A 22,560-nucleotide genomic window follows, 5' to 3' on the forward strand; every position below is an offset into this window, starting at 1 on the left:
TATCTATCTATCTATCTATCTATCTATCTACATATGTAAAATTAGCTATCTATCTAGATATCTTTCTATTTCCTAAATACATATATTTCAATATCTATATATCTATCCATCTATATCTGGAGCGGCACACTACCATACTCTCTTCCATCCTCTCACAACACATCATAACATTTCTGACCTCTTCTCTTTCCAATACATAACTCGTCTCATGAACCGTAGTTTGGAAAAACAAGAAACTTCTATATTTCATCTAGAATCAAAGTTTCCAGTGAAGGGTGTACTTGGAGCCACATTTTAGCCCTGCTCACTATCGAGCAGTCGGGCAGATCAATAAGCCCTTGTCTGCTTACCCTTATTTGCTAGCAAGTTTCTTGAGCTGTTTTCTCAGTAACAAGACAAGGACACTGTGCGCTGTGAAGGGCCATTTCTGTAAAGTGAGTCGTTTTCCCGCACACCGCTAGCTGATCATTTTAGTAATATTTTGGGAAATGGCAACTCTGTTACCCTATAAGGCGGCACTGTAGCCGTCTTCGGCAAAGACCTACTTCCAGCACCCAGCTTGGCCTATTTACTCAGTAGGGGATCAGACTGTTGTTTGTAATCAACTGAAATTATCCCAAAACGCTGGGATAAAACCATTGCTATTTGTGTGTTTAACCTTGAGTTTTTAAATTATTTTCTAGGAGTGGAGGGAATGATAGTCAGACGGTACCTCCCGCAGAACTGATCTTCACAAGTATCAAGGATTCTCCGGAGCCCAGTTTATCCGCTACGGCAGACAGCACTTCCTTCACCGAGGCAGACACTTGTACACGTATGGTGGTGTATGTGTGATCAATGCAGTACACCTTGAAAAGAACTGTGAAGACAAAACACAGGCATTAGAGGTAATAAGAACACATGACATGTATTACCGAGAGGAACACAGTATGGAACGGAATTCTATTTACTTCCTATTGCTTATTTCGCACCAGCATTGTACCGAGACTGTACCCATGCACATTATTATTTTTTATCTCATTCCATAATAGTAAATTTATGTATATAGCGCCAACATATTCCGTAACACCTTACAAATTAGAGGGGTTCCACGGCGCTAAATATATGAAGAGGGTTTACATTATACTTGCCAACCATTGCTGGCAAAGCTTTGGGTGCATAGAGCATTGGAGGTGGCTATATGCCCTTTCCATATCATCATGCCCATTTGCCCATTGAAGGGGCGTGCCATGTACCCTTTTTGAGTGGCAAGCACAAAAATGTGCAGGTTACACCGCTATTTGTGATGCGAAGACGTCGTATGTAGGAGATTTCCCACCTATTCTAGGAGTTCGGGAGGTTACCCCCTATTTCTTGAGCCTACCAGATGTTCCTGGGTGTATGGCTTACGTACACAATGTAAAAGGCAAGTGCAATAAACTAACTAAATACCAAACTGCTCTAGAGAGAAAGAAGATCAAGCCAGTGAGGTCTTATAGTGTACAAGGAAAGCAAAAGACAAAGTTAAGTGGGCATAGAAGCTGTTCAGATGGCATTGTAGTGGCAGCATGGTTAGAATAGGTTGTAGGCTTCCCAGGGTTTTTTAGGCTGGTGTTGTGGGGAACAGTCTGATGTGTCGAGGTAAGTATGTGGAAGCACATGGGAAATCTTGGAGATGGCAGTGTAAAGAGCAAATAAGTGGAGAATAAAGAAGAAGGTCTTGTAAGAACCCAGGCTTGTATGTTCGAAGGTATTGGGAGATTAGATTGGAGATCTACGGAGGAGACAGGTTGAGGACAGCCTTCTATGTCAGTGCTAATATTTTAAAGGGAACTGGTCATTTTGGAACGCCAACCAGCATGAGCAGCCAACCCAACCAGCACCAACAGCCAAACACCCAACCCAACCAGCAGCCAGCCCAACCAGCAGTCAACCAACCAACTCAACCATCAGCCAACCCAACCAGCACCAACAGCCAAACAACCTACCCAACCAGCAGCCAGCCCAACCAGCAGCCAACCAACCAACCCAACCATCAGCCAACCCAACCAGCACCAACAGCCGAACAACCAACCCAACTAGCAGCCAGACCAACCAAAATGAAGATTTGCCCTTTAAACTCTTTCCCCCCCAAGTCAACTTTCTGAAGCCAAAACCCAAAGATATCGGCTTCTGAAAAATCATTTTGGCATATGCAAATACACTTAATCGCAGGGTAGCGGCAATTTAGCTTACTACTCATGGTCCCTGGGCAGTTATTTCAAAGTAACGTCATGCCCAGAAGGCAAGATTGACAAATTTCCGTATACCAGTTAGTCGCCTCCTTTCTCCATTAGTGTGAATTATGCCACACAGCACACTTCAGGCTACTTAGGGATCATGACTAGCATGCTGAAGTGCCATCCACACTTTTTGGGTTTTGGCATCAGAAAACTGACTCGTGTACATGATTTTCAAGTGCAAATCGCTTTTGAAAAACTGAAAGAATCTCTGCTGATCTTCAGTCGATAACCTTTCCCAAAGATAAGTCATCAATTAATAAGCCTGAAAACCCCCTTAAGCCTTGGCCATCTCTTTTAACTAAGTTATGTCCATAGAAAGCTACATTTACTTCTACACTGGTCCGCTATAGCTGCTGGCACCATGATGATGAACGTCAGATCCTGCCCATCAATGAACCTTCGGCGCCCATGGCTCTGTTGCCAATTCCCCTGTTTCTCCTTGAAGCACTTTTGCTAGGTATTAACCACTGCACACCAGGAACTCCCCATAAGGTCTGACATTTTGGAGATCTCTGACCTATTCACCAAACCATCATAATTTAGCTCTTGTCACTCAGATCTTTACACTTCTGCTTCTAGAACAGCAACTTTAGGAAGAGACTATTCACCTATTGCCTAATATATACCTCCTCCTTGACGGGAGCTTTATGTAGGAGATGACCAATGTTGCTTGATGAACCTATTGGTGGTTTTAATGTTATGGCTTTCAGTGCACATATTATTCCGCACATGTCTCTATATGTGTCTGTTGCTCAGATGTGCACTCGGTATGGTTTACAATCTGGAAGTAACTTGGCTTGTCTTAGAGCATAGGATATACGAATACCTTTCCTGAACATTTAGATTAATTCCTGCACCACGCTAGGAGGAAAAGATGTGACCCTTTACGCCAGGACCGCTGTCTGCTCTATGACTCGTGAACTGACTGTATGGAAAGAAAAACCATTTACTAGTAAACTGACCCAGAACAACCTGAAACTCTGCTCTGCAGATTGTTTATGGCCACTTGATACAGCCGTTTAACCAACCAATTTTCTTCCCCTTGTTTCTTTCATACTCTGACCTTTGTATCTGTAATTGGCTACAACGTTTGTCTCCCCTGCTACAGCGAGTGGATGGAATATGAAACCCAGCATAGCAGAAGCCGCCTGTTTCACACTCCATCTCCAGCTCTGCTAGAGTCCGGGCAATTGATGAAGAATTACAAGGAACGCAACAATTCCGATGCCTAGAACAAATACTTCACAAAGTCCAAAGCGGAAAGTAGAAGATTCCCAAATATCTCATAGCTGAAAGTAGTTCATAAACTCTATTGCTCTACTGCTAGTTAGTTCTTTACTCTTCAGGCCAAATATATACAGCCGTCCTCAGGTATAGAATGGATGGCGCATGGACAATACCTCTGTGCTATCCGGAACCTATTATTGGAATGTACAAGACTAAGCTGCAAAACAAACTTGCACTGAGTTTTGCAGCCGTCACCTGTTAAGATCACTGCTATGATAAATGGGTATATGAAGGGCGCCAAAAGCAGCTGATTTGTCCAAGGCGCGGGTGTTGGTCCCCTACCGATTATGATAGGCCATAAAAAAATAAGGCAGGACAACCGCTTTAAAGGGATTCTATCATTAAAATCACATTTTTTCTCAATCACACGTAGGAATAGCCTTAAGAAAGGCTATTCGACTCCTACCTTTAGATGTCTTCTCCGCGCCTACATTCGGCATAAATCCTGGTTTTCGATGGTATGCAAATGAGTTCTCTCGCAGCACTGGGGGCGGTCCTCAGCGCTCAAACAGCACTGGGGGCGTCCTCAATGTTGCAAGAGAAATTTCCAGCAACGCCTACATCTTCTTCAGGAACGGCCTCTTCACGCGTCTTCTTCCGATGCCGTTCCTGAAGAAGATGAAGGCAGCACTGGAGATTTCTTTCGCAGCATTGGGGACGCCCCCAGTGCTGCGAGAGAACTCATTTTCATACAGACGAAAACCGTGATTTTTACCAAACGGCAGCGCAGGGAAGACATCTAAAGGTAGGAGAAGAATAGCCTTTCTTAAGGCTATTTCTAAGTGTGATTGAGAAACAAAATTGATTTTAATGATAGAATCCCTTTAAGGACCCAGACAGAGCTTTGATGTAATCTAATTGGACACAGAGCAATCAAAGGGTTAATACATTTACCAATCTGTGAATATTAAAGAATTCGTTCTACAATAGCCCTGCCATGTTCAAGATGGAGTCTAGCAAAAAGGAACAAAAGACAATTGGTGACAGTGTTGCTGCCCCCTACTGTTGAGGGTCTATATAACTGCTGGTGACAGATAGTGACAATACACTGCGCCCAATGCAAGAATCAGGAACTGGAGAAGATAACCTATGGAGCAGCTGATAACCAAAGAGCATGAAGATTAGTTTTTACATTAAAAATCCATACTTACTTTCATCTGTGGTTCTTATTGGCTGACGCTTCTGCAATCTCTCATCTCCAGTGCTGAATTGACGTAAAAGAACCTTGTGCTGTCAATAGAAGGACAATTGTTTAATGGAGCCCTCACTACTACTAAGACAACCTAGAGCGCTCGGGCCAAAGGTTATAAGAATGGGCAAGGTAAACCTGAAATACAATGAAATTTTGGTTTGAAATGTAAGGCCTATCTGTATGCATCAATCTCACTATACTGCTAGAGAACTAAGCATAGCGATGCACAAGACTTTTGCTATGATCGGATGCAGGTTTAGAATAGGTTCCTAGCTTTGCATCTTCAGAAAACCACAATCTGTTGTCTAGACTTTGGGAAAGTGAAAAAATAGTAATAGCATATTGTAAAGGGCACTAAGTATACAATGTAAAAATCAATGTATTCAGTAACATGGTTACAATTTGTTAGTCATTGTAACAAAAAATTGCAACATTCAGTAGTCTGCTGTCAATGTATAGGACTTCTGGTTGGACCTGCTCGTCCTCTATAGGAAGTAGAAAATCCCATATAACAAAAATGGAGTGGTGGTTACAATAATGACAAGAGTAGTTTGGGCTTTAGGCAGAGGCGTTTCTTGAAGTTCTTGGGTCCCAATGCAAAATTTATAATGGGTCCCTGATCTGCCTTGTGCTATTTAGAATAGTGGTCCAGGGCCTACTGCTGCACCCCCTATAGCTACACCTATGGCTTTGTTCTAACATTGGATAGTTGCATGTGGATGAAACCCTGACCAGTACAATCTGACTCAAAATCCACCTCAAAAAATGCCTCCCAACTTCTCCCATTCATTTCAATAGGAGTCGAGCAGAGTTAGGGAGCCTTCACACGGAGTTTACGCTCCGCTCATTCTGAATGTAAACTCGTTCAGAGTGAGCGGCGTTAAAACAGATCCCATTGATTTCTATGATTTATATGCGCGTATCACATTGAAAGCAATAGGTAAAAAAGCCTCCCATTGATTTCAATGGGTAGTGCGCGTATGCCGGCCCTCATAGAAATCAATGGGATCTGTTTTAACGCTGCTCACTCTGATCGGGTTTAGGTTCAGAACGAGCGGAGCATAAATTCCGTGTGAAGGCTCCCTTAGCTAGAGGGGAAAAAAGTCTCTTCAGGTGGATTCTGCCTCGTTAACCCCATTGTAATGAATGGGAAGCAGAAAAAAATGCTGCAAATAATGTTTTCTGCCTCCCATTGATTCAACAGGGTTAGCAAGGCAGAATCCAACTGAAGATAAGTCATGACACTTTCCTGCTCGACTCCCGTTGAAATGAATAGGAGAGTTGGGAGATGTTTCATAAGGGTCCATTCACACAAAGTTTTTTGACGAGGAAAAAATCTGCTTTAGGAATTAAGAAATGCTTTTTTGGAGCATTTATTGATCCTTTTTTAGTTTTTGTTTTTTCCTCCAGCACAGCGTATGGACCTTGAAAAAAACCGTGTGGTTTTTGCCAAATCCGCGACGTGGATTCTCCGCCTCTCATTGACTGTGTTGGATTTTGCAGGTGGAATGGGGAGGCGTTTTTTCCATGTGGATTCTAACACAGATTCAGTGTCAAAATCAGCACCAAAATATTCCATGCGAATGGACCCTAATGCTTGGTTCACACATCAGTATGCCATCCGTCCGTTTCAATTCAGTTTGAGACTAAAGACGGACTGATGCACATACTGATTGCGTACTGACGCTGGGTTCACACTAGCGCCTGGACTCTGTTTTTAGGTTTCCGTCTTCTGCATGCAGAAGACGGAAACCTGAAAACGGAGTCCGGCCGTGAGCGCTGATTAGCGTTTTATGCTCTCCGCCGCGAAAGCGTTTTTTTTTAAACCGGACACAGAGTACTGCATGTCCGACTGCATGTCCGACATTCAAATGAATGGGTATGAAAGAGTCCTGTAGGTTTCCGTCTCCTGCTCTGTTTTGTGCAGGAAATGGAAACCTGCAGAACGGAGACCGGGCGCAGATGTGAACGAGCCCTGACACCTCTTTATACTGATAGAAAACACTTATCTCAAATAATAAATGCCCTTATCTCTACTCTGTGTACAATTTTTACTTTAAATCCCCTTATCTGTCCTCTAGGGGAGGGACAGTGTTTGCTATCAGTATACAATCAGTATGTGCATCAGTCCGTTTTAAAGTCTCAAACTGAATTTAACCGGACGGATGGCATACTGATGTGTGAACCAAGCCTCAGACAGATTTTAAGGTGGATTTCATCAGCAAAAAACTGAGTGTGAACGTGTCCTTCAGATATTTCTAAAAATGAATTTAGACAGAAATACTTCAATGAATCCCAAAATGTTGCAATCTTAGGAAAGAAAAAAATCACTTACTTTTTTTTGTCCTTTTCCATCATCTGATCTGCAAAATATAAATGTAATAAACAAATATAATTTTATGTTATTACAAATCAAAACACATCGGCCTTGTTAGTGACTGTGAATATGCCATAAACATGGACCTGTAATATATAGTGATCAGACATTGGGTACCTCATTTTGGTTCTCTTATGACAACCCTCAGGGTATGTTCACATGTAAGATTTTGGTGCTTATTTTGAAGCTGATTCCACCTTTAAAGGGATACTACCATTAAAATGTTTTTTTTTTCCTCCCTAACACGTAGGAATATCCTTAAGAAAGGCGATGTCTTCTCCGTGCCGCCATTCGGTAGAAATCCCCTTTTTCTTCAATATGCAAATGAGTTCTCTCACAGCACCGGGGGCGGTCTTCAGCGCTCTAACAGCACTGGGGGTGTCCCCAATGCTGCGAGAGAAGTCTACAGCGACAACCTTCATCTTCTTCTGGAACGTCCTCTCCCTGCATCGTGTTCTGTCCTGGGTTTTCAATTTTCTAGGCCTCGAGCAAAGCCGACTGCACATGCCTGGGCCACACGAAAGTGGCCGCTTACATTGTAAGCTGGTGTAAGCGGCCATTTTCTTATGGCCGCTTACACAATAAGCTGGTGTAAGCATCCATTTTCTTGTGGCCCAGGCATGTGCAGTCGGCTTTGCCCGAGGCCTAGAAGATTGAAACCCAAGATGGAAGAAGACACAGGGAGAGGACGTTCCTGAAGAGGATGGAGGTCGTCACTGGAGAGTTCTCTCGCAGCATTGGGGACGCCCCTAGGGCTGTTTGAGCGCCGGAGCCCGCCCCCAGTGCTGCGAGAGAACTAATTTGCATACCAGAGAAAACCTGGATTTCTACCGAATGGCGGTGCAGAGAAGACATCTAAAGGTACTAGAAGAATAGCCTTTGTGTTCAATCGGTGGTAGAGGAACATAGTAGGACTCTAAAAAAATAAGTGAATTCCTAGATCTTGTTCTGGATCCCACAGCCACAGAACCCTCAGGTGATAAACCCCATTCATCTTTGACTGATCATTGCGTGAAAGCCTCGGCAGCCTGCCCCAATTCTACTTAATTTTTCCATAGTCTGAATAGGCCCTTACCCCTAATGTCTGATTTTTATAATGTGATATATTGCGTATATTAAAGAGCCTATAATAGCCCACATATTAGAATTATTGTTATAAAAGCAGACTGTCCAATTCATCTGAATGAGATCTGCCGTAATCCATGCATCTGCTGCAAGACAAACACCATCCAGATGAATTGAAAGGGAAAGGATTTTTCAGTTGCAGAAATTTCTGTTGTGTGTGAATTCATCCTTAAAGCTCCATTAAGTGTCAGAATCATATTGCATGATCAAATTGTGCTTAAAGTGGTTTTTGTGTCATTTTCCGCATATACAGTGTCAGATTTACATCTCATCTTGCCTGGTGCTTTAGGCTCTGCCTATCAAGTAGAAAGCATTTCATGTCATGTATAGCTTTATATCTTTGGTCTTACTAAATACAGGACATTGTGATGCATCTTTCAAAGCATAAAGTAATATATTCCTTGACCATCCCTGGGTGTCCTCCTCTCATCCATACAGCATAATGAAAGCCTAAATGCCATAGATAGATAGATAGATAGATAGATAGATAGATAGATAGATAGATAGATAGATAGATAGATAGATAGATAATGTATAAAGTTTTAGACAGGCGTGGAAAAAATGCTGTAAATAAGAATTCTTTCAGAAATAGATGTATTAATAGTGTATAGCAGAGATGTTAATGGATAAATGACAGGTTATACTAAATCTATCACATATCAATCTGCTCAGCTCCTGCTGCTATATAACATAGCGCCTGCAGGTTCCTGTTAGCAGTGGGATAACTAGGAATGGAGGGGCCCCAAGGCGAACATTCGACCTCACTTATCGACCCCCTTGAAGACCGCCCCATAGTGGCCCCTGCACACTGTATTATTTCTCATAGTGGCCCCTCCACAGTGGCCCCTGCACACAGTATTATGCCCCATAGCGGCCCCTGCACACAATATTAGTCCCCATTATGGACCAATCATGAACAGTTATTATACTCTGGGGTCTTTTCAGTCCCCAGAATATAATAATCGGAGACTCAGGGGAGGATAAAAACACAAAAAACACTGTTACTTATCTCTCCTGGGCTCCGGTGCACTCCCTCCTAATGTTGGCCATCTTGATGAGGGGCTTGCGTCACGATGCATAAGGTCACAAACAGTTAAAAAGCAGTTGCAAGTGGAAACCTGCAGACCCCATATATAAAATCAGAGGAGAGACATGTCCTTCTTGCAGGACTTTTCTCTCCGCCAGTTTTCAGTGGAATCTGTAGTGGTCTTTCCAATGCACATGTGAACCTAGCCTTAGAAACAGTGGCCTCAAGTCTCCCAATGGTAACTTCTCTGTAGGACTAACAAAGAGCAAAGTGCAGCTCTCAGCTATCTCTGGCGGTCCCACATAATTATGGCCGGCCTTTGTAATTGTCTCGGTCTCAACAGTCAGACTCTTAACCAGACACTTAATGGGGTCTGTCCTTCTTGGCATTTATGGTTATATCTATAGGATATGCTAGAAATGCCTGATAGTTGCGGGTCCCATTTCTGTGACTTGCATCTATCTTGAGACCAGAGCCCTGTTTGCGGCTGTGAGTGAACGGACGCTCTTGTGGTTGTCTCCCAATTCACTTGTTTGCAGCCACCTGCTTTGCTGTTTTTGGAAGTCCTATATAAATGAATGGAGAGACTCGCACATGTATAGTCCTCTCTCAATCGCTTGCGGCCCTGTTCTCAGGATATATACAAGTAACAGAGATAGGACATGCATCGATCAAATGGATAAAGCCATAAATGCAAGAGGGGATAGAAATTACCGCTTCAGGCTAAGAGCATCTGCAGCCACAGTGGAAAAGACTGTGGAGGAAACGCGTCGGGATTTTTTCTGGCTCGATTATACCCATATGGAAGATGTATTCCACAGGTGTAACTGACATGTTGCAATTTTTATATATTTTGCAGATATTTTCTGCAATGTGTGGATGGCATTAGTCAGAATCCCATCCACTTTGTAGATTAATGTAAAACGCAGCGGTTTCGCAACGTGGAGTCAGGCCTTAAGTTAAATTTATGGTACTGAAATTGCTCAGTACTTGTTTATCCTCTCCATGAATTTTGGGACCATGGCAGGTCACATAATATTCTAAGCTAACCTATACCCTCTCCCTCTTTACAGCGAGCCCTGTACTATAACTTAGCGGCCTTAATGGCTTATGTGGCATGAAATAAAACTATAAATTAATACCAGACTTTGAGATGTTAAGGAATGATATTGAATTCATTACATAATGAGCCCTTTATTTTCTGCAAATGTGAACTAGTGAAAAGCACTTGAATTATTGTGTCGCTATTACTTCAATAAAGTAATTGTAGAAATCAGTAAGGACAATATTCATCTGAGATCTTATGAAGTTTCACGCTGGGGAAGTCTGCGGCAGCCTCTCGTTCGGCCAACATTCGAGGAGAATAACCAGAGGGCCACAGAAGACTTTAGGTAAGTAATTTTGATTGCTCATTTGAGTCCAAATGACATTATTAGCATAACCAAATAGGAATGTGCACTTGAAGTGTCTGCTCTTGGAAAGCTACGTTTGTTTGCCACGGGAGACCAGAAAGCACATTTAGCGAAGTGTTTCTTATGATCTTAGCAGGCAATTCCATTCCATTTAATTATGTGGATTTGCAGTTGCGTTCTGTATAAAAGATATGATATCCATATAAAATGCTAACTTCTATGAATAAACCAAGTAATCCACTCCGTGATATTCCCCCTTCTGAGTCTCCCATTATGCAGAGTATGCTCGAGATAGCTCTAGGATACCAATCAGCTGCGAGAAAGGCTTTGAGAATAGGACGACGTTCTAGTAGAGATGTAATGGGGGCCTTGTACGGTCAATGGACAACTGATCCCATGGTATACCTGTATGGGCAGAGGCTGGACACTTGTCTATGTAGGTAAGGAGGAGGCCTATGGACATCATAAGTCAATCTAGAACGTTCATGTCGTGTATGATTCTCTTGTGGTTGTGATGAAAGTTTGATGGAAGTCTCAAAATGTTCCAATGAACATGACAAAAGTGTAGCAATGTGAGCAAGAAGCTATTGGAATAATGGGGGGAGAGATATACTGGACTCAGGTTATTCAGTAATATGCACAGAACTATAAGGGGGCTCTATAATGGACTTTTTCAGTAATACGTAACATTGACCTAGTAATGGATATGGATGATGTAAATTCAATGTGAGCATATTCTAAGGTTACATTCACAAAACCGGGGTGCAAATGGACATGAAAACCTGTTTTTACAGATATTCCATACCTCTGAGTGAATGGAGGAATCTGTGAAAACAGACAAAAATAGAATATGACCTATATTTTGATGGTCCATTGCAATTGTCTGTCCAAATAACAGTCATGTGAATGGCATTGACTTGCACTGAATGTAATGCTGATGTGTGATGTCTGTTAAAACAAAAAACAAAAACAGACGCTATGTCTATGTTCACTTTTGTGTGAATATAGCTTTAGTCTTACTTTGGAGTTCTGTGCTAAACCCTTCTGTGCATCATCACTACTTTGTATCATTACTTTTTGCCCTGTGACATAATTGTATTTTACTTGGTGTTCTTGGATACATTTGTGTGCATTATGTCTGAGCTATAACATCATACTGTGAATTATCCCTGTACTGTAAAATCACAGGGTATATTATCCCTGAACTGTGACATCACTGTGTATATTATCCCTGTACTGTGACATCACTGTGTGTATTATCCCTGTACTGTGACATCACTGTGTGTATTATCCCTGTACTGTGACATCACTGTGTGTATTATCCCTGTACTGTGACATCACTGTGTGTATTATCCCTGTACTGTGACATCACTGTGTGTATTATCCCTGTACTGTGACATCACTGTGTGTATTATCTCTGTACTGTGACATCACTGTGTGTATTATCCCTGTACTGTGACATCACTGTGTGTATTATCCCTGTACTGTGACATCACTGTGTGTATTATCCCTGTGCTGTGACATCACTGTGTGTATTATCCCTGTACTGTGACATCACTGTGTGTATTATCCCTGTACTGTGACATCACTGTGTGTATTATCTCTGTACTGTGACATCACTGTGTGTATTATCTCTGTACTGTGACATCACTGTGTGTATTATCTCTTTACTGTGACATCACTGTGTGTATTATCCCTGTACTGTGACATCACTGTGTGTATTATCCCTGCACTGTGACATCACTGTCTGTATTATCTCTCTACTGTGACATCACTGTGTGTATTATCCCTGTACTGTGACATCACTGTGTGTATTATCTCTCTACTGTGACATCACTGTGTGTATTATCCCTGTACTATGACATCACTGTGTGTATTATCTCTGTACTGTGACATTACTGTGTGTATTATCCCTGTACTGTGACATCACTGTCTGTATTATCTCTCTACTGTGACATCACTGTGTGTATTATCCCTGTACTGTGACATCACTGTGTGTATTATCTCTCTACTGTGACATCACTGTGTATTATCCCTGTACTGTGACATCACTGTGTGTATTATCCCTGTACTATGACATCACTGTGTGTATTATCCTGTACTGTGACATCACTGTGTGTATTATCCCTGTACTGTGACATCACTGTGTATATTATCTCTGTACTGTGACATTACTGTGTGTATTATCCCTGTACTGTGACATCACTGTGTATTATCTCTACTGTGACATCACTGTGTGTATTATCCCTGTACTGTGACATCACTGTGTGTATTATCCTGTACTGTGACATCACTGTCTGTATTATCTCTGTACTGTGACATCACTGTGTATTATCTCTACTGTGACATCACTGTGTGTATTATCCCTGTGCTGTGACATCACTGTGTGTATTATCCCTGTGCTGTGACATCACTGTGTATTATCCCTGTACTGTGACATCACTGTGTGTATTATTCCTGCACAGTGACATCACTGTGGTCATTATCCCTACACTGTGACATCATTGTTTGCACCATCTCTGTGGATTATGGCAATCAAGTCATCTAAACTTTTCCAATCCTGAACTTAATGCCAAGGGTAGCCATTGTGGAAGGGGATCCATTACAAGCTTTGCTACTGTACGTGGCTCCATGGTTCTTTGCTACTATTATCAGCAATAAGCATCGCAACTGAACAGGCATTAACCCTCGTCAACTGTTATTAGCTACAAGGCTGTCTAACAATGTATGGTAGCTTATACAAGGCCAATGACATATCTATCTATCTATCTATCTATCTATCTATCTATCTATCTATCTATCATCTTCTATCTATCTATCTATCTATCTATCTATCTATCTATCTATCTAATAGAGTCATAAATACTTCCATGGTTGTAGGAGACAATGGGAAATCATGATGATTGGAAGGAATCTAGCGAAGGAAGAATGACAAGTACTATTGACCTCACCATTGGACTATAGATGGTCTGGCGAGTTCGTCAAATAAAACATCTTCTACCCATTTGTGGTAACCAAGTCTGTATTACACCATTTTAAGGACATGTTGCACATAAATACTACTAAGGCAAGAAACCTACCACAAATACAGTGATTTTTTTTTGTAAAACAGGATATTTCTACTGAGTAATATCCATAAAAGAAACCAAAGTAATTTTACAATACGACAATCTGAGCCTGCTCCCATTTACATATTTATAAGCCCCTAATAACCACGAAATGATGGCTTGAGGTGTCTTCAATCAAAATTATGTTACATGAACCGTAAGAGGTGAATGAATTGTTTTGTCTGATTTACTCAATTGCTGATTAATCCTACAATGGGAACATTCATTTGCCTACTTTTTCTTAAATTTTCCAAAAGTGAACCTTAAAGGAATACTAAACCTAGACTTGCATGCTGCAAGTAGACAAGAAAGTCAAATTGGGGATGAAAACATGGCCATATGTACAGTAAGTGATGGGGAAAACCTACTGATACAATATCACAGAAGGCGCTGCACATACATACAACCTTATATAGATAATCTCTTATTACCAATAGAAACTTCTAAGCGGCTACTTACAGCTGCTTCACTATTCTCTCCAGCTCAGGAAGTTGTTCCTTCAGTGTTGCGATGGTCCTTGTATCGTCTGATACCGAGACATAGAATTCCTACAAAAACAGATATAAAAATACAGGTATGTGATATGATACTGATAAGGTCAAAGCCGTGTTTATGACTAATTGACCAATAATCCCGGGTAACTGGGACTCATCGTCCTAATTAATTAGGCTGAGTGCCTGGCGGTGAAGAAGTCACACCACTCTGTGTTGGTATTAGTTCCTCTCTTAACCAAGAAGGAAATACTGACGCTCTCTTTATTAAAAACACGGGGGTTAAATAGTAGCAGAAAAAGGAAATGATACAACAACAATGTAAGTTTTCATATTCATTCCTGATTGGTATGATACATCTCAATCAAACAGAAAAGGTTTAAACAGTTCCATATATAGCCAGCTACTCCCGGTCCTGCGTGGTAACCTTGGGGAGATGTCTTCTGGCAGCAAGCCAAGCATTTGTTTTTCTTGCACCCATACTGGATACAGGCGCCATCTTATCATATAACATTATACCAGTTTTAGCATAAGCAACTATATCTAGCATTCAGCTTTTAAGGATAACAATGTTTTTCATACATTATCATACATATCATACATTATAACCTTCACAACATAATAAGGTATCAAATCCAGGAGACTTGGAGACTTCCTGCTTCATATTTGTACTCCTGTACATTCCTTTTACATATGATTCAGATATCATACAAATGGCTGTATATTAGAAGGTTAAATAGTTTTTAGTTTTCATAGATTTCCACTTTGCTTTTGCTACGGCTTGCTTAGGCTTTGTTCACATATTGGCTTAAAACCCGTCATGTCTGTCCACAATTGACTCTCCGATTTCTGCGGTCACCATGCTACTTATAGTATGTGCTGCTGTGTGTGAAGTAGATCCTCACAAGTATATGCTCTGTTATCATTCAATGGAGCTCATCCTTGGAGCTTTCATGTAAAATACATAGAATGCTGCTTACTTCCGGACTAGATTTGTTTTCACCATGCAAGCAAAAATACGCAGAGAAATTTTTCACTTCCAGTGACTGCATTGCAGAAGCTCCAACTATTTGCATGGGATGACGTTTTAGTCTCAGAATTGACACTCAGTGTATTAGATTTTCACTGCAAATTCTGCCTCAAATCTGCAGTCTGAGAACAATGTGTAAGGGCGTTCACACTACCGCCGCTGCCCGCCCAGGGGTTTCCATCCTAAACCCTGGGGAATCTGGACAGGAGACAGCTTGCCGGGGTCAGCTTTAAAACCCATTCATTTTAACCGTTTTTTTGTTTTGCACAGACACAAAGTCATACATACAGGACTCTGTGTCCATGCAAAAAAAAAAAATGGTTTCCAAGCAGAGAGGCTGCATTCAGACTGCGGTGGCTACCTGCCGTTTCCCCGGGGTTTAAGACGGAAACCCCTGCACAGACAACGGTTATATACTGTTATCAATATCTGGGATAACAGCAATGAACATTAATGGTAGCAGAGTAACAGACACAGACCATGCCCCCTCTGTCTGCATCCATTCCCATTGACTCTGTCATCCATCATGCTTCTTTATTTTTGCAGAAATATTCCTGCATGTTCCCGACTATGCGCCAGCAACTGAAATCCATGCCAGCTCCGGTATACAGTAACTACTGTTTTCCACTCTTCAGAAAACACAGTGGCAAAAAACTCCAAAAGTTGCAAATTTGTGCACTAAAATTTGCAACTTTTTTGATGTAAAAAATTTCTGAAAGCCACAAATCATATGCAGTAGTTTTGATAGAGTGGCAGTTCCTTGTGCACACCCCGATACTGGTCATATGGGTCCAACCTACCTAAATCCTCCAATGCTCCCAGGACTGGCAGTGCTGTAGGGTTACTGCCCCCGGGACAACACATTTTGGTATTGGCAGGAAGAAAGGAAAAGATTGTCTCCAAAATAGTTCACTGATTCCATACACTAGATATTTTAGAAAACTGAAGGAAAATAAATCAAGGGACATGAATATATAATAGCTAATTTTATTACACAATTTGTCATTGGTTCCTAAAAAATTTTTTTGAAATTCTGAGAAAAATATACAATAAAAAACTCCAGAAATCAATTTTTTTTTAAAGATTTTTCTGCTTTTCTAAATTAAAAAAATAAAATAGAAAATATCTCCCAGCCAAGCCTTCCAGTTTTCGCTTACTATTTTCTTATTTTTTTTGTATAAAGCTGACAATTTCCTAACAGAGTACACTGTATATTATTGGATAATGATGGCTTAATCCTGAAATAGCAACATCTTCAGATACCTTTGGATAATTGGAAATCTATAAGAAACCTACAATAGTTTCAAGGTGATTTTCACCCTGGGAGATTTGCAGAGTTTGGGGTTATTAAGCTCGCCGCATCCTCTGTAGGCATACGCGGATCTCAAGTGCTAATTGAAATATTGTGGGTTTAATCTATAGGTCCAAATGCGGAGTCAGGAGCTTCCTAGGAATAGGGGACAATTCATCAGCTCAGGGGCTTCCTGCCCAATTACCAGACTATTATCACCTCGGTAATTCATATTAACGTTATGGCAGGTATGATATAATAAATAAAATATAATCAAATAGTCAGAAATCAGATATTGTAATAATAGTAATCCCATACAATGGTGTTAATACCATAACCTTTAACCACAAAGAAAACCTACAGGATTGTTTAGAATTTCGGACATGCTACATGCTAACTCATTTCCTTATAATGTTTAAAGGAGCAAGAAGAATCGGACTTTGCTTAAAGGGAATCTGTCTCCATCTTTATGCTGCACTATGTGAGCAAGTATAAGTAAGCATAAGTAATATGCTCTCTGTAAATTCAGATAGATGCAGATAGATAGTGCAGTCTACTTGTAAAGGATGGGGGTGCACATACTGCCACTGCCTAAATTAAGTAAATCAATATAGTGACACCTTTTTGTCTCTGCTTCTAGGTGACCATGGATAACGCTATCTACGTTGTGACCATAGATGGTACAATCTTGTCTCTTTATATAGTCCTGCCTCCATGTATGTAGTGGTTCAGATAGTGCCGTCTGGGGGCAACACGGTGGCTCAGTGGTTAGCACTGCAGCCTTGCAGCACTGGAGTCCTGGGTTCGAATCCCACCAGGAACCACATCTGCAAGGAGTTTGTATGTTCTCCCCGTGTTTGTGTGGATTTCCTCCCATTCTACAAAGACATACTGATAGGAAAATAAAAAAAAGTACATTGTGATCCCTATATGGGGCTCACAATCTACATTAAAAAAAAAATGTATACATTGACTTACAATGTAGTCTGTTCCAGAATGCACACAAGACATAGGCACGTAATATATACACATACATTCACATACATATATGTGAATTCCATGTTTATCCTATAGATTTGTGATGACAACAACTCACAATTACACCAATCAGATAGAAACAAAGCGATAAATGTCTTTTTGAGACAAAAAGGGAAACATCACATTTTGGCTGGGCAACCAGGTTTTTTTTGCTGTCATGTCAGTCTGAGGTTTGCCATTCTATAGGGGTGTAGCGTCAAACTGTAATTGGTTAATAGGATACAATGCTGCAGTTGGATGCGAGTGCTATATAAAATGATTGCGCTCTCCCTCTAATAACAGCCATGTGCGGTGTAATTGTAGGTTACCCGCGCATCTCATGGAGAAAGGCCTGTAAAATCCATGTTCTGTGTAAAAATCATGCTTCTAAATGACTTGCCCACTTATCCCGATCATTATGTATATTTTTAGGTGGAAGCTATTGTATAGTAAAGTCTCTTAAGAAAATTGCAACATATTGACATTTGTAAAAGCTTATAATGAAGTGTGGGAGAAGGAATAAGGTTTCTGCCATTGAATGTACATTAGCACAATGGCACAGTATCGATGCTGCGGTATCATAGACCGTTACCATATGTCCTTTTATTTGCTTCTATCGGGAAACTAATGGATTTGATGTAAAGATACACAACCTTGTCTACGGGAATGCAGCTTTGACAAGTGATATTCTACACTTTTATTGAGTTGTAATAAATGCAAATCTCTACGATGGAACGGTAATGGAGCTCCCATAGAAATCCATGGAATCTTACTATACCTCTGTATGTATACGCTCCCCTGGAAGCAATGCTCCTAGAGGAGATTATCTTCTTCACAAGGCCCCCAACAGAGCACAGAATAGTGACACCGAGATTCCCTGGGAATCCATTTGCCTTCCTACAGCTTCCTATAGCCTATACCACAAAGTTTTAAAGCTATGGAAACCTTCAGAAGAAGTCCGGGAATGTGTGAGATATTTGTTACAGCACGGCATTCTGCAGCTTGCTATGTAGTGTATATACATGCCAGCTACAAATAAACCAACAGGAAAATATTTAATCAAAGTCAATTAGTAAAATGTTTATTGACACAAAAAATGCGCAAGTCAATAAAAATATTGTGTAAAGGAGTCCAGACAGGTGAGGAACTAGTCTAGTCTATAAACCAATTCCTCACCCCTATACAATAGCAGAGGAATGGGACCAACCAGCACCATTTACCTTCCACATTGTCTTCCTCAATGACACAATTGTCCTTTATAGCTATGTATGTATGTAAGTATTTCATCTATCCAGTCCATAGCATAAGGACCATAGGACTCCTTTACACCTGGATGTATATATTCCAACTATGGATCATCTATTCCTATGCACACAGATCTAATAACTTGTATACACCAGCTTTCACCTCTACTCAAACATGTGACTATAAGGCACCAAAAAGTCATTATATAGTTAATGCATTTAACATTATACAAGGCTATATGTTATGGTTTATAGAATTAAGGTACTTACCTCTAGGAAAGCCATTGCAACCTCATCCTCCCGCAATATATCTCCGTACAGGGTGGCCCAAAGTTGTACCAGTCGGATCACTCTCCGTTTGTTATTGATGGCGTAGTCCATTTTCTCCTGCTCAGTTCCTTGGGAAGGTTGGGCATGGTAAGTGCAGAGAGGTTAAGGAACTAAAATGATATATAATAAGTGTATGAAGATATATATATATATATATATATATATATATATATTTATTTATTCAATTAATTAAAGGGACCCTATCTGTTAAACACGTTTTCCTCCCTAACACGTCGGAATAGCCTTAAGAAAGGCTATTCGTCTCCTACCTTTCCTTGTCTTCTCCGGGCCGCTGCAATCCCGTTTTTTCTCGGTATGCAAATGAGCGCTCTTGCAGCACTGGGGGGCGGTCCTCAGCGCTCAAACAGCACTAGGGGCATCCCCACTGCTGCCAGAGAACTCTCCAGCGCCGCCTCCATCTTCTTCTGCAATGAGGTCTTCACAGCGTCTTCTTCTGGTGGTGTCTTCTAACTTCTAGGCCTCAGGCAAGCCGACTGCGCAGGTCCGCCAGCCACAAGAAAAATGGCCGCTTCCACAGTATTGAAAGTGGCCATTTTCCCGGCCTAAATAGCAGAGGACCATAATTACTTAGGATTTTCAACATAGCCTTTCAATTACCTTTATTGCACATGAGAAACTCGAGCAAAAACGCAATGAAAAACTCAACAGAAAACTCATATGAATTTCCGCAGCACAAAACTGAAAAACGCAATGAAAAACACATGTACATGCGTCTTTTTTCCGTGACAGAAAACGCAGCATTTTCTCTGCGTTTTTTTTCCCTGTGTTTCCGCCCAGTGGGGCCTTAGCCTAAAAGATAGGATCCCTTTAAAGGTTTCTTCTCTAATCTCATTTAAAGGGATTCTACCACTAAAACACTTTTTTTTCTAGTTACCACGTCGGAATAGCCTTTAAAAAGGCTATTCGTCTCTTACCTGTAGAAGTGCTCTCTGCCGCGCCGTTCGTTCAAAATACCGGTTTGTACCGGTATGCTAATGAGTTCTCTCGCAGCGATGGGGGCGTCCCCATCGCAGGAGCAGCGATGGGGGCGTCCCCATTGCAGCTCGAAAACTCACCGCAGCGCCGCCTCTCCGGTCTTCGGTGTCCTCCCCTTGCCTCTTCAGCGTCTGTCGGACGCCTGCGCAGTATGCTCTCTGTTCGGCGAAGATTGCTGAACGTACTGCGCATGCGCGAAAGTTCGGTGCCCGCACTATGGCTGGGATCGCAATTTCGCGCATGCGCAGTACGTTCGGCAATCTTCGTCGAACAGAGCATACTGCGCAGGCGTCCGACAGTACGCTGAAGAAGCAAAGGGAGGACACCGAAGACCAGAGAGGCGGCGCTGCGGTGAGTTTTCGAGCTGCAATGGGGACGTCCCCATCGCTGCTCCTGCGATGGGGACGCCCCCATCGCTGCGAGAGAACTCATTAGCATACCGGTACAAACCGGTATTTTGAACGAACGGCGCGGCGGAGAGCACTTCCACAGGTAAGAGACGAATAGCCTTTTTAAAGGCTATTCCGACGTGGTAACTAGAAAAAAAAGTGTTTTAGTGGTAGAATCCCTTTAAAGGTACACAGTGCAAATCCTTCAATCTACATATACTGTACATGGTCAGACCTGATCATAAAGGAGTATCCTGATTTTAGACTTTTATTGTATGTCAGAAAGCTAACACGAATGCCACCATACATAGAATGAATAGGCCTGGCTGTAATACGGTAATAATGGCGGTAATGTTAGCAAGACCTGATTTTAACCAAGCTTAACTGAAGTCTATGAAGAATCCATGAACATGGAGAAATATATGCACTGGAGAAATATAGGAATATTTTTGATGGTCTATATAATAAAGGACCGGACTGGTGCAGGAACTGAGAGATTTATGAAGAAGCTGCGGCCTCTTCCTCTTCAGAGGAAGATCTGGCATGAAATATAACGAATCTGTTTGGCCGAGGCGTCGAGGTTGTTACAAAACCGGTCACCTTTGTGTCAATATGGCCTTATTCACAATCTAGCAACTACCGTATTACATCCCATTTTTGCTGGATTATTACTGTATTGAATGTATTCCCTTGCAGCCGGTAATATCTTAATCTCCGAGAAAATATCTAAACAGAGAAGCCAGCGTTTTAGATGATTGTTAAACAGGGATTAGACAAGCAGCAAATATCACAGACAGAATCATTTCAATGAATAGGTCAATATGGTTTTCATCTTTACTGAAGATCAAAAGTGCATGAGCGCCATCTTGTGGTACTAGCACCTTATATAATATGAATTATACTTCTGCAATTCTGGTTACTTTTATAAAAATGTCCATCAAAATAAATACACAAAATGGCGATGGCTTCTCAGATCAATACACCAGCAGCTGGGATAATGTATTGCCCCGTAGCAAAGGCCGGATTGAAACACTCACCGCTCCATGCATGAACCTGATCATTGTCAGATCACAAACAGAACTTGGATTCACCGCTAAAGACAATACAGATCCAGTCCATAGCAGTCCAGGTTTCTCGTCTGAAAACGAAGGTGCTGGTGGTTGGTTGTCAAAGACAGGACATGTAATAAACACTGTGACCCCACATGGAAATGGTAAGGACACATATAGGGGTGAGTAATGAAGGTGACACCAGTGTCTGGGCGGTGGGCAAGGAACACGTGGGTGTTGTGTATATGTGTCGGCAGATGAAATGGTGGTCTGCCTGGGCCATCTGTTTGCTCTATATGTGTGTCCTCATGTAACCACTGCTCCCAATACCTACTAACAGCTAGTTCACCCTTCTCAAAGTATGTCAAAAATGTCTTTGAGTGTGTTGCAGAAGCATGCATAGCAGTCATTGATCAATCACCAATATGTATGCTCAGTGGCTTAACTAGGAATGGTGGGGCCCCGTGGCGAACTTTTGACATGGGGCCCCTCTCCGACCGACACCGAACATCTCGACCGACCCCCTCCTACGCATTCCTGCGCGCTCTATTATGTCCCATAGTGGCCCCTGCACACAGTATTATGCTCCATAGTGGCCCCTGCACACAGTATTATCCCCCATAGTGGCCCCTGCACACAGTATTATCCCCCATAGTGTCCCCTGCACACATTATTATGCCGCATAGTGTCCCCTGCACACAGTATTATCCCCCATAGTGTCTCCTGCACACAGTATTATCCCCAATAGTGGCCCCTGCACACAGTATTATCCCCCATAGTGGCCCCTGCACACAGTATTATCCCCCATAGTGGCCCCTGCACACAGTATTATCCCCCATAGTGGCCCCTGCACACAGTATTATGCTCCATAGTGGCTCCTGCACACAGTATTATCCCCCATAGTGGCCCCTGCACACAGTATTATGCTCCATAGT

General features: G+C 41.7%; 1 protein-coding gene across 5 annotated transcripts in view; it reads right to left on the reverse strand.

Annotated features, from left to right (window-relative positions):
* RAPGEF4 (Rap guanine nucleotide exchange factor 4) overlaps positions 1-22,560 on the reverse strand; it is a 207,868-nt gene that overhangs the window by 22,418 nt on the left and 162,890 nt on the right. For all 5 annotated transcript variants that reach the window (XM_075284118.1, XM_075284117.1, XM_075284119.1 and 2 more), the window contains 5 exons: positions 19,132-19,282; positions 14,248-14,336; positions 7,076-7,103; positions 4,700-4,778; positions 713-859 (listed from right to left, as the gene is read on the reverse strand). In XM_075284118.1, the coding sequence (XP_075140219.1) occupies positions 713-859; positions 4,700-4,778; positions 7,076-7,103; positions 14,248-14,336; positions 19,132-19,282 (494 nt within the window). The remainder of the gene's footprint in view (positions 1-712; positions 860-4,699; positions 4,779-7,075; positions 7,104-14,247; positions 14,337-19,131; positions 19,283-22,560) is intronic.

The sequence above is a fragment of the Leptodactylus fuscus genome, chromosome 8, assembly GCF_031893055.1.
Source record: "Leptodactylus fuscus isolate aLepFus1 chromosome 8, aLepFus1.hap2, whole genome shotgun sequence".
In the NCBI taxonomy this organism is placed as follows: Eukaryota; Metazoa; Chordata; class Amphibia; order Anura; family Leptodactylidae; genus Leptodactylus; species Leptodactylus fuscus.